The sequence below is a fragment of the Anthonomus grandis genome, chromosome 19 (assembly GCF_022605725.1).
Source record: "Anthonomus grandis grandis chromosome 19, icAntGran1.3, whole genome shotgun sequence".
In the NCBI taxonomy this organism is placed as follows: Eukaryota; Metazoa; Arthropoda; class Insecta; order Coleoptera; family Curculionidae; genus Anthonomus; species Anthonomus grandis.
In genome coordinates this window covers 6183840-6203069 of record NC_065564.1, presented here as the reverse complement: position 1 = coordinate 6203069, position 19230 = coordinate 6183840, and the positions used below count along the sequence as shown (strand labels likewise).

At 38.2% G+C, this 19230-nt stretch overlaps 2 protein-coding genes across 2 annotated transcripts; one reads left to right on the top strand and one right to left on the bottom strand.

Annotated features, from left to right (window-relative positions):
• Positions 1 to 1932: 1932 nt before the first annotated feature.
• LOC126747270 (cuticle protein 38-like) lies at positions 1933 to 2735 on the bottom strand. Its single transcript, XM_050455799.1, has 2 exons — positions 2570 to 2735; positions 1933 to 2509 (listed from the first exon to the last, which is right to left on the bottom strand). Exons 1-2 carry the CDS (start codon positions 2630 to 2632, stop codon positions 2000 to 2002), a joined length of 573 nt encoding a protein of 190 aa, XP_050311756.1. The 5' UTR covers positions 2633 to 2735; the 3' UTR covers positions 1933 to 1999.
• Positions 2736 to 14699: 11964 nt separating this feature from the next.
• On the top strand, positions 14700 to 16824 carry LOC126747218 (heat shock protein 68-like). Its single transcript, XM_050455727.1, has one exon. The coding sequence runs from the start codon at positions 14767 to 14769 to the stop codon at positions 16666 to 16668; it is 1902 nt and encodes a 633-aa protein (XP_050311684.1). The 5' UTR covers positions 14700 to 14766; the 3' UTR covers positions 16669 to 16824.
• Positions 16825 to 19230: the final 2406 nt, after the last annotated feature.

Genomic DNA, 19230 nt, shown 5'->3' with positions numbered 1-19230 from the left:
GTTAGCAACTTCAGACTTAAATTCATCCTAAACAGCATAACGCACACTAGCGAGTTTCTGTCTCAAGGTTAAAATGGAGTCAGCTACAATTTCCATTAATGACTGGTCCCATTTGCATCAATAGATGCAAGGTCATTAATATAGAAAAGAAATAAAATAGGGCAAGCACGGAACCATGGGGAACTTCATGATCTATTGTGCTTACAGCAGATCTGTATCACCTGTGGCACCAATTGCCACTTCGACACAGTAAAAAAAAAACCTTTGGTTCTCGTTTTCGTGGACTACGAAAATGCTTTCGATATAGTTGATCATCGAGGTACCCTCCAAGCCCTGTAGCCCTTTGTAGAATCGACCATAGTTACACTGAACTTATCGAGCATATTTACAAGCGAATGCTGTCATTAGGCTCCTGACTTATTCACTGACGATCTTTTGGAGAACATGTTTAAGCGTACTAAGATCGAAAAGTGCTGCAAAGCTGACCAATTGACTGGTATTAATCGGCAAGACCAGGTTCATGACAAATTTAGTTACCAGTGAATTACTGGAGCTATGAGAACGACACCTGCGGCACCACTAAATATTCTTCTTGGGCTACCGGACCTCCCAGTCTGGATTGAGAGGGAGGCCAATGATGGTGGCGCAATGTTCACTTAGGACAAGGCCATATGACGATTGCTCTCAGGATGTGCAAGAACATACCAATTCTGACATCCAGATGCACTACAGAAAGTGGCAAACTAAGGTTAAAGAAGGGGTTTCAAGTCGAAATCCCGACAAATGAAGAATGGTCGGCGAACCAAATTAAAGAGCCAAGGTACAGAGATGGATCATGGATGAAGCACCAATTCAGCCGGAGTGTACAGGATGGAAACGAACACAGGTGAATCCTTCCCGCTAGGGAAGCACACCACAGTTTTCTAGGAGGAGGTGTTTGCTATACTTGAAGTAGCATCGGAGGGATTTGCATCTAATCCGATAGTCAGATTCAGAAACCCAGAGCCAGCTCAGCGCTAGTCCAGGAATGCAGAGACGCATTGGAAAGGCTTGCAGCACACAGGGAAGTGAGACTGAGGTGGGTCCCAGGACACCAAGGTGTCGAGGGCAATGAGCGGGCCGACGAACTGGCAAGACAAGGTTCCGTTAACCTTTTCGTAGGCCCCGAACCTTGTCTCGGTCTTAGCAAAAAACAAATCTCCCAGGCACTTAATATTTGGACCTAGAAAAAAACCAGGAAGAATCGGAGAAGGACAGAAGGATGTAGACAGGCCAAGGAAATGATCTAAAAAGCAAGGCGACTGCTAACAAAGACCCGACAACTTGGTGGGAATCCTGATTGGGAACAACAGTCTAAACAGGCATCTACACCTTCTTGGTATAAGAGAAAGCCCACACTTCTAAAGAAACTTCATACCACATATAGGTATCTGTGATAGATGGAGTCGCCTGAGATGGAAAACTTTCGAAGCAACGACACTCCAACGGGAAGATCTTAAAAATCTGGACTGGGACAACGTGAAACCTTTTATTAAAAGAACTGGCCGACTCAGTGAAGACTGCGCATTGGGAGTGGAGGCGTATGGGTGGGTGATTCTGGGGTTGGCGAAAAGGGACTGTTCAGGCCTACTTGCCGAACTCTAGCTCGCCCACCCTTATTACTACTACTACTACTAGTTACCAGTGAAAATCTAAAAGTCTACGTATTGTTCTCTAGCTGGTAGTGGACCAAATAGCAGCGTCTGACACTTTTAAGGATTCAAACTTAAAGAAACCTTAATGACAAATAAATTAGCGAATCGTCGGCATAAACCGGTACAGGGAGAGCAAATCCTTAAGGGACTTACTTTCCCTGTACAGATTAATTTTAAAAGAATCATGGTACGACCATATGTATATTTTTACATGTTCACCAAATTTAAACAACACAAATTAATTAAAACCTTTTATTTCAAATAAAATAAAAATATTTACAAAAGAAATTTACATTTTTAACTGTTTACCAAGCTGGGGCGGTAGCGTAGGTGGCAGCTCCCAAAAGGGGGGCAGACCTAGCGGCGTAGATCGAGGAGCCGTAGGCTACTGGGGCGGCAGCAATAGCTGGGGCGGCATAAGAGGCACCGGCATAAGCTACTGGAGCAGCAGCAATAGCTGGGGCGGCGAAAGTGGCACGGGCAGCGACTGCTACTGGGGCAGCAGCGTAAGCCGGGGCGGCATAAGTGGCACGGGCAGCAAAAGCTGGGGCAGCGTAAGTGGCACGGGCAGCCAAGGCTACAGGGGCGGCAGCGATAGCTGGGGCGGAGTATGCGATAGGGGCAGAGTAAGCAGACTTAGCGGCGTAGATGGGGGAGCTGGAGTAGGCGGTGGGGGCGGCGTAGGCCAGAGGGGCGGCTGCGGAGTAGGCCACAGGGCTGGCGAGGGCTGGGGCGCTGTAGGCCAAGGCAGGGGCGGCTGGGGCCAGGAGGTTGCCGGCTCTGGCGAGGGCGAGGGTGGCGCAAAGTACGAAGAACTGTAAACAATTAAAACTGTACCGTTTCCCAATATTTGCTGTGGGAGTTGCTATACTTACTCTGAATGCCATTTTTGATGATTGGGGTGTTACTGCTGCTAAGTCTGCTAACAACTGATGCATTTTACGGCGAATCCTCCGGTTTTTATATCAAAAAAATCGTTCATTTGGGTATATGCGACATTCAAATCTTGGCCCAAACCTGTTTCTCATGCACGCACCTTGAGCAATAGGTCTTCAACATATCCACCCAAATTATTACAGTCACTTTATTAAAAAATTTTGGGTCATTTTAAACCAGTCCGGACAACAGGAAGCATTAAAAGAATAGTCGACCTCCAATCGAATTTTACCTTAAATTCTGATTTTATTGCACACTTAATCATATGCTTTGTTACACTATCGTTACTAATAGAAAATGCCATGCCAAAATTCACATGAGCATGCGTAATTATGCATCACACTGATGAAGTAATCTCTACTTCCGCTCCTTGGTAAAATCCCTATGTCTTAATGCCGTTTTCTTTTTGTTACAATAGTGCAAAAGCCCAATTGCTGTCCTGTCTTTTGTAGAGTGATGGGAATTTTGTATATTTAATAGGAAATTATTGTAACAGTTAAATAGTGCTAGCATTATTTAAGGAAAAACCCGTATTTTATTACGGCTAAGCCTACACGTGCGTATGGGATTGGCGCATTAGGTTTGTACGGTTGACGTTATTCTTAATCTCAAACTGTAACTACTATTTATTTTGTTGTTTAATTCTTTAGTGTTGTTAGTTTACTATTCTATAATAAACAATTATTGTTCGTGTTTTCTCAAACACTTATTTTTATATGATAGAGGGCGCCACGAGTCGCTCCCTTTTTAAAACGTTAAAAAAAACGTTTTAACGCCCCGTATATCGACGAAATTAATAAAAAACGACAGACAAATATTATTTTAAGCAGAAACCGTCGTCAAAGTGTCTGGAATGAGAATATTTAAATAAAATTGCGACTTTTTGCGCGCGCCCTGTATCTTATTAAACAATTTCGTTAGTGTCACGTTACATGACGCATAAACGTCAATATTGTCAAATAGACGTGGGAAAAAATAGGAATTCAAAAAAAACCGTTTATCAGCTATTTATTTAAGGAAAAAGCGCCGTATAAGCAAATAATATGAATTTTCCATCACCCTCTATCCATCAGAAGGCATTTCCATTGAAAACCCGCATAAATAAACAATTATTTAAAAATAAATTTAAAAAAAATAAATAAAATAGAATAGAAACGCATTAACCGGACGCACCTGTTGACAATGACGTTTCGCGCATGTGCCGGTCCTGCGCAACGTTATTTCCGTTCCGCGCCATCCAGAATGCAGAAAGTCCGGAACGTCTTTACGTCCAGGTCGCGTCCTGCTACCGGTACCGCGTTTACCGGTAAAATTCATGTGTTTAGTGTGAAATATTAGTGAAAAGTGTTCTCCAGGTCGTCCTAAGGTAGGTGAGACTTTAATTTTTACCGTATCAAAAGGTCTTAGAGCATTATTTCGAGGTTTTTTACCGGTGCCATGGTCCCACCGACCGGACACGTACGTTTTGCTCCATTTTGCCGGAATAAATGCTTTTAGAAGCTTTACGCGCCTTTAATCGTGCTTTTTTCGCCTTTCTTATGCTTATTTATGCGTGTTGTCTTTCTATTTTCACTTATATTTGTTCATTTTCGCCCCCCCCAAAAACCCCCTTGACGCCATTTTGTTTAAACATTTACATCCTTTGACTCCCTGCGTGTCGCCCTCAACAAGTTATGACAAATATTTTAAGTGTTCGCCCGGCCAATCACGTGAATATAACGGGGCGACGTGCCGTATCAGGCATTTCGTGGTACAGCGTGCAAATCTATTTTTAGATTATGTGAATCTCTGGGCTTGACTTGAAGATAAGGTAAAAATTACGCCTCATTTAGGCTGTTTTGCGCTTTTTTATACGTAATTGGGGTATAAGCCCGTAGGGCTGAACGGTGAGGGGGGGATGGGAGGGGCAAAGTCTCTACAGGATTTTTGCCGATAATTTCTTATGTCAGGCCCCATTTGGGTTTATTTTAATCGTTTTTTATACTTATGGGGCCCTATTTGGGTTTCTCTATTATAATTAATTAAGGGTGGCAAAGGGGGTCTGGGGGGATTCTTTTGATATTAGCCTGTACAGAAAAGGCAAGTAAGATTTTTATAAAAGAAATTTTTATACTTAAGCCCTATTTAAGGGGCCCCATGTAATTGGGGCAAATAGTCCTATATAGGGCTGAGGAAAAAAAAACTAAATGTCTTATGTTAGGCCCCATTTGGGGATATTTAAAAAATGTGAATATACTTATGGGACCCCATTGAGTTTTCTTCTGGGGGCTATACTAAAATTAAGGGGCTCCGGGGGGGAAGGAATTCTCTTGAAATTAACCTGTACAGGGAATTCTTACATTATTTAGTTTGTTTTTACAGTTAAGGGGCCTCATGACTTAAATAATTTTATAGGGCTGAGGGGACATCACGGGTAGCAAAGCAAGTGCCCTAGGATTTTTATTAAAATGCGCAAAGTGTTTTTATATTAGGCCCCATTTGGGTGTATTTCAAACGTTTTACTGTACTGAGATATTTAGGTGTTTATTGAGGCCCCATTTAGGTGAGGTACAAGCATATAGGCCTGAATAAGGATCAAGGGGGGGGGGGGGATTCTTTTTCTTATATATATTTAAGCCCTATTTAGTTTGCTTCTATAGTAAAGGGGCCCCATGTAAGTGAGGTAAAAAGTCCTACAGGGCTGAGGGAACAGGGGGGACAAAAGCCTTTCAAGGTTTTTATAAAATTGCCCAAAATTTCACCCTCTATTTGGGGGGTGTCAGGGCAGTGGAGGGGCCCACAGTCCCATAAGTTTTAATAAGTGCTTCGCTTTCTAGCTTTACTTATAGTGTTCATAGCTGCTTGCTTTTTAAAAATATCTTAGTGTGTGTGTGTGTTAGTCGAGTAGTGTTTCCTCGGGAATAATCTTCAAAGCTCAGGTAAGTTGGTTCATCCGTTTATTTTTAGTGTTTCTTTGGAATGTTTTTTTATATTTATTGAAAAAATAAAGAAAACCCACTGAGTTGTGTCTTTTTTTCTTTTTTGGATTTCCTCGGGGGAGACCAGGAACTGTTGGTTGCTAACTACGATTAGTGCACACACTGGTTTCATGGTTTTTTAAAATGTTTCTTTGTTCTTTTTTAACTTTTATGGAAGAAGATGAAGGTAGTGCCTTTACCACAAACTTTTTTATTTAATTTTTTTAATGTACTGTCTATAGTGCTTCCTCGGGGAAGACCTGGACCAGCAATTATGTTTAAGGAGCACACATTGTTTTCAATGTCTTTTAGTGTTTCTTTATTATGCTTATTGAGGAAAATGACAGAAGTGCGTTTACCAGAAGTGTTTTTATTTAATTTTTTAAATGTACTGTCCAGTGCTTCCTCGGACCAGGGGCTGTTGGTTGATGACTATGATTAGTGTCCACACTGATTTGATTATTTGAAATTCACATTGAAAAACTAGCTTTATTATCACAAACAGAGTTGTTGCTATGAGCTAAATGAATCCTAATAAAACACAAATATCACAGAGTACAGAATGACATTCTTGAGTATAAAAATTGGAGGTGTGTATTATATGCATTGAATATATTGAAACACACTAATTATATAATTGTTATATTTTATAACTTTTATTAAAGAAAACACGAACAAGGAAAGTGCCTTTACCAGAAGCTTTTTTATTAAATTTTTTTCATACACTGTCTAGTGCTTCCTCGGGAAGACCAGCAACTGCTGGTTGCTAACTATGTTTAGTGCCCACATTTTTTTAATTGGCTTTTAATGTTTCTGTATAATGTTTTTTAACTTTATTAAAGAAAATGAAGAAGGTGCGTTTACCAGAATCTTTTTTATTTAATTTTTTTCATACACTGTCTAGTGCTTCCTCGGGAAGACCAGCAACTGCTGGTTGCTAACTATGTTTAGTGCCCACATTTTTTTAATTGGCTTTTAATGTTTCTGTATAATGTTTTTTAACTTTATTAAAGAAAATGAAGAAGGTGCGTTTACCAGAATCTTTTTTATTTAATTTTTTTCATACACTGTCTAGTGCTTCCTCGGGAAGACCAGCAACTGCTGGTTGCTAACTATGTTCAGTGCTCACACTGGTTCTATTGCCTTTCAATATTTCTTTATGATGTTTGTTAAAGAAAATGAAGGAAATGCATTTACCAGAATGTACTGTCCAGGGCTTCCTCGGGTAATACCAGAAACTTGGTTAATAACTATATAATTAGTGCCCACATTTTTTTAATTGGCTTTTAATGTTTCTGTATAATGTTTTTTAACTTTATTAAAGAAAATGAAGAAGGTGCGTTTACCAGAATCTTTTTTATTTAATTTTTTTCATACACTGCCTAGTGCTTCCTCGGGAAGACCAGCAACTGCTGGTTGCTAACTGTGTTCAGTGCTCACACTGGTTTCATTGCATTTCAATATTTCTTTATGATGTTTATTAAAAAAATGCAGGAAATGTATTTGCCAGAAGTGTTTTTATTTAATATTTTAAATGTACTGTCCAGTGCTTCCTCGGGTTACACCAGAAACTTGGTTGATAACTATATAATTAGTGCCCACAATTTTTTAATTGGCTTTTAATGTTTCTTTATGATTTTTTTAACTTTATTAAAGAAAATGAAGAAAGTGCGTTTACCAGAATCTTTTTTATTTAATTTTTTTCATACACTGTCTAGTGCTTCCTCGGGAAGACCAGCAACTGCTGGTTGCTGACTATGTTTAGTGCTTACACCAGTTTCATTGCCTTTCAATATTATTTATGATGTTTATTAAAAAAATAAGGGAAGTGTTTTTAGTTAATTTTTTCAATGTACTTTCTAGTGCTTCCTCGGGTAAGACCAGAAACTTGGTTGATAACTATATAATTAGTGCCCACATTCTTTTAATTGGCTTTCAATGTTTCTTTATGATGTTTTTTAACTTTATTAAACAAAATGAAGAAAGTGCGTTTACCAGAATCTTTTTTATTTAATTTTTTCATACACTGTCTAGTGCTTGCTCGGGAAGACCAGCAACTGCTGGTTGCTAACTATCTTTAGTGATCACACTGGTTTCATTGCCTTTCAATATTTCTTTATGATGTTTATTAAAGAAAATGAAGAAAGTGCATTTACCAGAATCTTTTTTATTTAATTTTTTTCATACACTGTCTAATGCTTCCTCGGGTAAGACCAGAAACTTGGTTGATAACTATAATTAGTGTCCACATTTTTTTAATTGGCTTTTAATGTTTCTTTATGATGTTTTTTAACTCTTATTAAAGAAAATTAAGAAAGTGCGTTTACCAGAAGTGTTTTTATTTAATTTTTTTATTGTACTGTCTAGTGATTCCTCGGGAAGACCAGCATCTGCTGGTTGCTAACTATGTTCAGTGCTCAAACTGGTTTCATTGTCTTTTAACATTTCTTTATGATGTTTATTAATAAAAATGAAGGAAATGCCTTTACCAGAACTGTTTTTATTTAATTTTTTTAATGTACTGTCTAGTGCTTCCTCGGGTAAAACCAGAACCTTGGTTGATAACTATATAATTAGTGCCCACATTTTTTAATTGGGTTTTAATGTTTCTTTATGGTGTTTTTTAACTTTATTAAAGAAAATGAAGAAAGTGCGTTTACCAGAATCTTTTTTATTTAATTTTTTTCATACACTGTCTAGTGCTTCCTTGGGAAGACCAGCAACTGCTGGTTGCTAACTGTGTTCAGTGCTCACACTGGTTCTATTGCCTTTCAATATTTCTTTTTGATGTTTATTAAAGAAAATGAAGAAAATGCATTTGCCAGAAGTGTCTTTATTCAATTTTTTTAATGTACTGTCTAGTGCCTCCTTGGGCAAGACCAGAAACTTGATTGATCAATTTTTTTAATTGGCTTTTAATGTTTCTTTATGATGTTTTTGAACTTCTATTAAAGAAAAGAAGGAAATGCACAAGTTGTTTTACCTATTTTTTTTTTTTAATGTACTATGTCTAGTGTTTCCTCGGGCAAAAGCTGAAAATCAGTCAAATCAAATATGCTTCTGTTGACAAAGGTGAATTAAATATATAGACTAGCTAAAACTGGTAATTAAACTGGAATAGATAAAACGTGTATCACAAAATCCTAAAGCATAGAAAAAAAGCAGATAATAAAAGAAACAAATGGTAAAATAAATTATTTTATATAATAAAATTAAAATGTGACCAAATCTGAACCTCCTATAGTTTCTAAGTTCTCTCAAGTAAGTGTTGAACAAAAGAGACTTTTCTGTTAATGTAAATTGATAAACCTCTTAGGTGAGATGCACGAGATCTAGAAAAGATAAAGTAGTACTATTTCTTATGCATAAAACAGACTTTCCTATTATAAAAATGCATGCCAATGTCAGTATCTTACCACTGATAAAAAATGTCACACTGCAGAGAAAATTCAGTATTAATAATGCTGCAGAAACTGCTGGTCGATAACTACATGCTCAGAATGGTTTGATGGTTTTTTAAAATTGTTTTTTAACTTATATTAAAGTAAGTTAAGGACATGCCTTTACAACAAGCTTTTTTGGCAACGGTCTAGTGCTTCCTCGGGGAAGACCAGGCACTGTTGGTTTAGTCACAGATTTACAGAATATTACAGTATTATTACAGTATTCTGTAAATCTGTGGTTTAGTGGCCACACTGCTTTGATGGTTTCATTGTGATGTTTTATAACTTTTATTAAGAAAAAATGAAAGAAGTGCATTTACCAGAAGTGTTTTTATTTAATTTTTTTAATGTACTGTCCAATGTAAAGCGTCCATTTGAAAACTTGGGGCAGATGTTGTTTGACCAAAATAAATTGCTGTTAAAATGGTGAAATAATTGTTTTTTTAACGTACCTCACACACATTCAGGTTTCCTCCTAATAAAATGGCGAAGGTTGTGTAGGTTTTTATGGTATTTTTACCATCTTGTGCTCTATAACTTTTGACCTTTTTTTCTCCTTGAAATCCTCCCTTTCCCCTAAGAGCAGCTCATATATGTACCCCAGTATTGATCAGAAAATGACCCTCTTGATTAGTTTAACCTTGAGGCACGAAAACAATGACAAAACGTTCGTTTTGGTGCGATAATGTGAAAAAAGCACATTTTTATTTATAGGAATTTGATGGGCTGTTGCCAAAGCACTTTGATGGCCAATAATGGCATTTTCATGAAGCATTTAATTAACTATAAGGTTGCTTGAAGGTTTAATGGAGTTTTTCCGTCCTTGAATGGATTTTTATTTTTATCTCCATTTACCTGCAGAACCCATTGAAGATTTTAAATGATTCACACGTCAGCTTTAATTCAAGAAATAATTCACTGATGAAGAACCTCTGGAAGGTTTGAAATGGTTCTTTTGAATTAAATCTCTCTGTCTTTCCCTCTTTCTTCATGCAATGATTTGGAGGAAAAATAATTTCTCAGTTGCCCTACACACTGCAAAGGTTTATCCACTTTCTCATTTTCCAGCTTCAATATAATATAACCCTGCGGTTAGCAAATAGTTTCAATGCTGACTAGCTGTTAGATACATGATTGGGATCTGCTTGTTCTTGTAGGTTCTCCAACCATTTTCTCTTGTACAGGGTGTCCCAAATTTGAGGGTGACTATTGGAAGTTCGTCAAAATTCGTCAAAATCGTTTTCACCTTCTACCGACTTTATTTGAAGAGATATCGGAAAACTAAAAACAGTTTTTCATTGCCACTTATTGGATTTAAAAAATATTTTTAATTGCCTTTAAAATTAGGTATCGTACTTGTATGTCCGATTACTCCTTCTAGTACTTCCCATAAGAACTCCATGAGTGCAAGAAAGAAAGATATATCAATGGGATTTCCAAATTAATTGATTTTTCAATTCTCCGAAACCCCTAGAAGGTTTTAAATGATTCATCCAGGCTATTCACCACGATACCTGCAGAACCTCTGAAAGGTTTTACATGGTTTAACTAGCATTTAATTAATTCATTAAAGATTTCCTCCAATTTAACCTTAATTGAGTTTTTCTAAGATTTTTCCACTTATCTAGTGGGGAAGAGGGTTTGCTTAAGATCAGGCTATTCACACTTGAACCCAACCCTGGTACCTGCAAAACCCCTGGAAGGTTTTAATGTATAAATTTCCTTAAAGGCTTAATATAGTTTTCCAAGATGGAGTTTTTCTACCCCAGAAAGGTTTGCTAAGGATCAGGCTATTTACCCCGATATCTGCTGAATAAAAAACCTCTAATTGCTGCGTTTAATTCATTCACAGACATTTTAATATTTATTTTCAGAAAGATATTCTGGAATATTTTTTTAAATTAATCGTCAAATAGTTCATAAATTTCCAGGCATTTGAAATATTTCTATATTTATTCCAGGCAATTGAAAAAGTGGCTTCTTAATTCTTGAACCCAGATCATTAGACAAACTCAGTTTCTCTCACTTAAAATACACTGCAACTGCCTGGAATATTTTTTCAATTCATATTCGAATACTTTAATAAATTTCCAGGCATTTGAAATATTTCTATATTTTATTCCAGGCAGTTGGAATAATTTTTAATCCCTTCCAAACAGTTGAAAAAGCATCTTTATAATTCTTGAACCCAGATTTTTAAGAAAACTCAGTTTCTCTCACTTAAAATACACTTGAACTGTCTGGAATACCTTTTCAATTAATATTCAAATACTTTAATAAATTTCCAGGCATTTGAAATATTTCTATAATTTATTCCAGGCAGTTGGAATAATTTTTAATCCCTTCCAAACAGTTGAACAAGCATCTTCATAATTCTTGAACCCAGATCATTAGACAAACTCAGTTTCTCTCACTTAAAATACCCTTCAACTGCCTGGAATATTTTTTCAATTAATATTCAAATACTTTAATAAATTTCCAGGCATTTGAAATATTTCTATAATTTATTCCAGGCAGTTGGAATAATTTTCAATTCATTCCAAACAGTTGAACAAGCATCTTCATAATTCTTGAACCCAGATCATTAGACAAACTCAGTTTCTCTCACTTAAAATACACTTCAACTGCCTGCAATATTTTTTCAAATAATATTCAAATACTTTAATAAATTTCCAGGCATTTGAAATATTTCTATAATTTATTCCAGGCAGTTGGAATAATTTTTAATCCCTTCCAAACAGTTGAACAAGCATCTTCATAATTCTTGAACCCAGATCATTAGACAAACTCAGTTTCTCTCACTTAAAATACACTTCAACTGCCTGCAATATTTTTTCAAATAATATTCAAATACTTTAATAAATTTCCAGGCATTTGAAATATTTCTATAATTTATTCCAGGCAGTTGGAATAATTTTTAATCCCTTCCAAACAGTTGAACAAGCATCTTCATAATTCTTGAACCCAGATCATTAGACAAACTCAGTTTCTCTCACTTAAAATACACTTCAACTGCCTGGAATATTTTTTCAATTAATATTCAAATACTTTAATAAATTTCCAGTCATTTGAAATATTTCTATATTTTATTCCAGGCAGTTGGAATAATTTTTAATTCCTTCCAAACAGTTGAAAAAGCATCTTTATAATTCTTGAACCCAGATCATTAGACAAACTCAGTTTCTCTCACTTAAAATACGCTTCAACTGCCTGGAATATTTTTTCAATTAATATTCAAATACTTTAATAAATTTCCAGGCATTTGAAATATTTCTATATTTTATTCCAGGCAGTTGGAATAATTTTTAATCCCTTCCAAACAGTTGAAAAAGTATCTTCTTAATTATTGAACTCAGATAATCAGAAAAACTGAGTTTTTCTCACTTAAAATACACTTCAACTGCCTGGAATATTTTTTCAATTTATATTCAAATACTTTAATAAATTTCCAGGCATTTAAAATATTTCTATAATTTATTCCAGGCAGTTGGAATAATTTTTAATTCCTTCCAAACAGTTGAAAAAGCATTTTCTTAATTATTGAACCCAGATCATCAGAACCAGTCACCTTCTCTCATTAAAAATACACTGCAACTGTCTGGAATATTTTTTCAATTAATATTCAAATACTTTAATAAATTTCCAGGCATTTGAAATATTTCTATATTTTATTCCAGGCAGTTGGAATAATTTTTAATTCCTTCCAAACAGTTGGAAAAGCATCTTCATAATTCTTGAACCCAGATCATTAGACAAACTCAGTTTCTCTCACTTAAAATACACTGCAACTGCCTGGAATATTTTTTCAATTAATATTCAAATACTTTAATAAATTTCCAGGCATTTGAAATATTTCTATAATTTATTCCAGGCAGTTGGAATAATTTTTAATCCCTTCCAAACAGTTGAAAAAGTATCTTCATAATTCTTGAACCCAGATCATTAGACAAACTCAGTTTCTCTCACTTAAAATACACTTCAACTGCCTGCAATATTTTTTCAAATAATATTCAAATACTTTAATAAATTTCCAGGCATTTGAAATATTTCTATAATTTATTCCAGGCAGTTGGAATAATTTTTAATCCCTTCCAAACAGTTGAAAAAGCATTTTCTTAATTATTGAACCCAGATCATCAGAACCAGTCACCTTCTCTCATTAAAAATACACTGCAACTGTCTGGAATATTTTTTCAATTAATATTCAAATACTTTAATAAATTTCCAGGCATTTGAAATATTTCTATAATTTATTCCAGGCAGTTGGAATAATTTTTAATTCCTTCCAAACAGTTGAAAAAGCATTTTCTTAATTATTGAACCCAGATCATCAGAACCAGTCACCTTCTCTCATTAAAAATACACTGCAACTGTCTGGAATATTTTTTCAATTAATATTCAAATACTTTAATAAATTTCCAGGCATTTGAAATATTTCTATAATTTATTCCAGGCAGTTGGAATAATTTTTAATCCCTTCCAAACAGTTGAAAAAGCATCTTCTTAATTCTTGAACCCAGATCATCTGAAACACTCAGTTTCTTTCACTTAAAATACACTTCAATTGCCTGGAATATTTTTTCAATTAATATTCAAATACTTTAATAAATTTCCAGGCATTTGAAATATTTCTATATTTTATTCCAGGCAGTTGGAATAATTTTTAATCCCTTCCAAACAGTTGAAAAAGTATCTTCATAATTCTTGAACCCAGATCATTAGACAAACTCAGTTTCTCTCATTTAAAATACACTGCAACTGCCTGGAATATTTTTTCAATTAATATTTAAATAAAACCCTGAAAAGCTTTAAATGGTTAATACAGCATTTAATTGAGGAAAAAAAATTATTATAAATTTCCCTGATGATTTGATGGAGTTTTCTCCTGTTTTTTTGGAATGTTTCCACCCTAGGGTCAGGCTGTTCACATTTAAACCCTGATATTTCCAAATCCCCTGGAAGGTTTTTAATGATTAACACTTCAAGACTTCACTGTAAGTTTCCTTAAAGGTTGAATGCAGTTTTCCCAGTTTTTCGGACTTCATTTTACCCTGATGGCTTCATAATATTTGTCCCAATGACCTCACCTATTTATTTATTTCATTAATGTCGCATTTAACCTTGGATTTTGATGCTCGTCAAAACAATAATAAACCTAATTATATATCGGCGAGTTTTATATGAGTGCTGCAATAAAAATTTTCCTCACGGTTTGTTGATTTAAATAACGAAAAATCGAGAGCGAAAAAATACGTTTGTTGGTATTTTTAGACCTAAAAAACACTCGTTCGTTTACCTATCAGGATATTTGTAGACCATGCATTTTTGCTTCATAAGAATATTCCTAAAACAGATTTTTCTGAACATCCAGCCATAAGAATATTCCCAGTAGCTCCCGAGATATTAACAAACCTAAAATAAAAAAAAACACTCGAAAACATAAACGTCCTCGAACGTATAACTGCCCTACGTCCACAATTTTCTAGTTCCCCAGGTTCGGTTCGGTCACAATCCGGAAGGCTGCGACGTCATTCGCTAGGCCCTCCTTGTTGCACTCACGTCCCCGCAACGGGCGCGAGCGAGACAAACCACCCTTCGCTTGTCTGAGAACGTTCGGGAATATTCGCGAGCGCACGCCTCAAGTATATATACGATCGGCCGCGCATACGTCCGTATAGTTCAATTTAAACCGCGAAAGAGCATTGAGTGAGTTAATAATCGTGTGAGTGAAGAAAAATGCCGAAAAAATCCCCAGCAATCGGTATCGACTTGGGCACCACGTACTCCTGCGTGGGCGTCTGGCAGCACGGAAAAGTGGAAATAATCGCCAACGATCAGGGAAATCGCACGACGCCCAGCTACGTCGCTTTCACCGATACGGAGCGATTAATCGGAGATGCCGCGAAGAACCAAGTGGCCCTAAACCCCTCGAACACCGTGTTCGATGTGAAACGTTTGATCGGTCGTAAGTTCGACGACCCGAAGATCCAGCAGGACATCAAGCATTGGCCCTTCAAGGTGGTGAGCGACCATGGTAAGCCCAAGGTGCAAGTGGAGTACAAGGGGGAGACGAAGACCTTCGCCCCCGAGGAGATCAGCTCCATGGTGCTAACGAAGATGAGGGAAATCGCTGAGGCGTACTTGGGCACCACGGTGAAAGACGCGGTGGTCACTGTGCCGGCTTACTTCAATGACTCCCAGAGGCAAGCCACCAAAGATGCCGGGGTCATAGCTGGCCTGAACGTCATGAGGATCATTAACGAACCCACTGCCGCCGCCCTGGCTTACGGTTTAGATAAGAACCTCAAAGGGGAGAAGAACGTGTTGATTTTCGACTTGGGAGGTGGCACTTTCGACGTGTCCATCCTCACCATTGACGAGGGCTCGTTGTTCGAAGTGAAAGCCACCGCCGGAGACACCCATTTGGGTGGTGAGGACTTCGATAACCGCCTGGTGAATCACTTCTGCGAGGAGTTCAAGAGGAAGTTCAAAAAAGACTTGGCCAGCAACCCGAGGGCCATCAGGAGGCTTAGGACTGCCGCCGAGCGTGCCAAGAGGACTTTGTCCTCCAGCACCGAAGCCACTATAGAGATCGACGCCCTCTTTGAAGGCATCGACTTCTACACGAAAATCACCAGAGCGAGGTTCGAGGAGTTAAACGCGGACTTATTCAGGAGCACCCTGCAGCCGGTAGAGAAGGCCTTGCAAGACGCGAAGATGAGCAAAGGGGACATCCACGATCTGGTGTTGGTAGGGGGCTCCACGAGGATCCCCAAGATCCAGCAGCTGCTGCAGAACTTCTTTGCCGGCAAGCAGCTGAATTTGAGCATTAACCCCGACGAAGCTGTCGCTTATGGGGCTGCCGTGCAAGCAGCCGTCTTGAGTGGGGACACGGACAGTAAGATCCAGGATGTGCTTCTGGTGGACGTGGCCCCATTATCCCTGGGGATCGAGACGGCTGGGGGAGTCATGACCAAGATCATTGAGAGAAACTCCAGGATCCCTTGCAAGCAAACGCAAACGTTCACGACGTACGCTGACAACCAGCCGGCGGTTACCATTCAAGTTTACGAAGGCGAAAGGGCCATGACCAAGGACAACAACCTCCTGGGGACCTTTGACCTCACGGGCATCCCTCCCGCCCCACGTGGGGTGCCCAAGATCGAGGTCACCTTCGACATGGACGCCAACGGCATCCTCAACGTCACCGCCAAGGACTCGAGTTCCGGTAAAGAGAAGAACATCGTCATCAAGAACGACAAGGGCAGGCTCTCCCAAGCGGACATCGACCGGATGTTGTCGGATGCGGAGAAGTACAAAGACGAGGACGAGAAACAGAGGCAGAAGGTGACCGCGAGGAATCAGCTGGAGGCCTACATCTTCCAAGTGAAGCAGGCCGCCCAGGAAGCAGGAGATAAGCTCAGCTCCGAGGATAAGAGTGCGGTGGAGAGGGAGTGTGCCGAGTGCCTGAAATGGCTGGACAGCAACACTCTGGCTGAAAAGGAGGAGTTCGAGGAGAAGCAGAAGGAGTTGCAGAGGACCTGCAGTCCCATCATGAGTAAACTGCATGGTGGGGCGCCTGGTGGGGGATACCAGCAAGCTCCTGGTGGAGGACCAACTGTTGAGGAAGTTGACTAAATATTTATTTATTCATGTTTTACTACTGTAACCGCTACCTCAAGTTTTTAGGAGGTTCTGATGCTTTTAATACTACTTACTCTTTGTTAGTTCAAGCTTTTGTTGTGTTATCAATGCTTCGATTTTCAGAAGAATAAATGTTAAATTTAAACCTTTTACGTCTTGTTTTATTTGTAATGGGGTGATGAAAGAGAGGCCAAGCTGATCACTTCACCATCTCCATGTGATAAGCAAGTAATTTGACAACAAGACCAATTTCTTGATATTTCGGTGAAATTGTTTGGGCCTGGCTATCAATCAGGACATTTTATTGGCAATTAGAAAGAGATGGACGACTGCAAGACCACCAGACTCTTATCTAAAAAGGAATAGAGGAGTCTGTTAGTCAAGCGGGTCATTTAACCACCATCCCCATGAGATGCGAATAATTTGACAACAGCGCCAATGGGGATCACATTCTTGATATTTCAGTGAGAGTATTCAGATCTGGTTGTACAACTGGCAATTCCAGTGACAAAGTTGCTGCTCCTAAAACTTAATTTGACTCTAAAACCACCAGCCTCTGGTTGAAAATCAATAGGATTTGGATCAGACTGGTTATTGACAAGAGCGCACAAGGAGGTCAGACTCTTGAAATTTTGGCGAGAGTGTTTAGATCTATTGATCGTACTGGCCAATCTCTAGGGCATGCGCGTAATTTGACAACAACGCAAAACGGTGTCATTCTCTTGATGTTTCGGCAAGAGTGTTTAGGTCTGGTAATCGATCGACGTCAAATGGTTCATGATATTTCGGTGAGAGTATTTGGGTCTGGGGATTTATCGATCAGACCGTTCTTTTGATGACTAGGAAGTTATGGACCGCAAGACCACCCGATTCCTATCAAAAATCAATAGGATCGCTTCCGCGTCATCCTTCACCCCCAGTCAACACGTGGTCGTTCTTTCCTTTCCTATCCTTCGGATTCCTTTCCTAAACCATTTCCTACCCCTTGCCGTTGGATATAACATGCCTTTAAGATGTAAATTTAGTGAAAGTAGCAAGACCACTTCCACGTCATCTTGCACCCAGTCAACAGGTGGTCGTTCTTTCCTTTCCTATCCTTTGGAACCCTTCCTAGAACCTTTCTCCCTTTCCTGCCCTTTGCCAGTGGTAGCTGAACCTATTCACGCCGGTAGCCAGGCCGGATGCATCGTAGCGTGCATTTCAGTATTAAAAATTGTGAAACTATCGATTCGGGGAAGAGGGTACATACCCGACAGTTTTCCCGAATCTCCAAATCATGCTGGCAGATTGCCTCGTAGCAGAAACCATTAAAACTAGCAAGTCCAAATTAATAGGATTCGAGGAGTCAGCGGTCAAACTGGTCATTTCACAAAGAGATGCAACTAATTTGACAACAGCGTAAAAGTTTGCCATACTCTTGATATTTCGGTGAGAGTATTCAGATCTGGTTGTCGAACTGGCCATTCTAATGACAAAATTGCTTTTAGAAGAAGTTTGACTCAAAAACCGCCAGATTCTGATTGAAAATGAATAGGAATCGGGTCATCAGCAGTCAAACTGGTCATTTTTCAAAAAGATGCAACTAATTTGACAACAGCGTAAAATAGGGTCGTACTCTTGATATTTTGGTGAGAGTATTCAGATCTGGTCATCGAACTGGCCATTCTAATGACAAAGTTGCTTTTAGAACTTAGAGTTTGACTCTAAAAACACCAGACTGGTTGAAAATCAAAAGGATTTGGATCAGACTGGTCATTTTACCATAAGATGGAAGTGGTTTGAGAACAGCACAAAACGGTGTTTACTCTTGATATTTCGGCGAGAGTATTCAGATCTGGTTGTAAAACTGGCTATTCCAGTGACATAGTTGCCCCTAAAAGAAGTTTGAGCCTAAAACTACCAGATTCTGAAGGAAAACTAATAGGACATGAGTTAGCTGGTCAAACTGGTCATTTCACGATAAGATGCAACTGATTTGACAACTACGCAAATCGATGTCGTACTCTTGATGTTTTGGCGAGAGTGTTCAGGTCTGGTCGTCGAACTGGCCATTCTAATGATAAAATTGCTTTTAGAAGAAGTTTGACTCTAAAACCAGATTCTGACTGAACATCAATAGGCATTGGTAGGGGAAATATGCCTATGATGGATATGGATATGATGGATAGCAGAAAAGTTAAAATTGGTAAGTACTGATATAACAAAGTAGGTTAACCTAATGTTAGATAACTTTTGTTTTATTATTTGCTAGAATCTGTTTTGCTCACTGCTGTTTATTTGTATGTGATTTGTGCTAAATAGCCTATGATGGACCCCTTGAAATTGTCTTATGATGGACCAGGGGTCCGTCATTGGCAACAATATACAAATTTAATTATTCTATAGATATATTTTTTTCTATTTAGCTTTAAATGTAGCATCCAAAAAAAGGCAACAGAGGGATGAGTATGACATGCGGCAGGCTATTGAGAATGTAAGAAATAGCAATATGGGCTTTAAGTTAGCAGCCAAAACCTTCAATGTACCGAAGACAACTTTAAGAAGACGTTTGGCTAA

Coding starts and splice junctions, on each gene's coding strand:
- LOC126747270 (XM_050455799.1), bottom strand. CDS start 2,632: ATGCATCAGTTGTTAGCAGACTTAGCAGCAGTAACACCCCAATCATCA. Junction 2,510..2,569: donor CATCAAAAATGGCATTCAGA/GTAAGTATAGCA, acceptor AATTGTTTACAG/TTCTTCGTACTTTGCGCCAC.
- LOC126747218 (XM_050455727.1), top strand. CDS start 14,767: ATGCCGAAAAAATCCCCAGCAATCGGTATCGACTTGGGCACCACGTAC.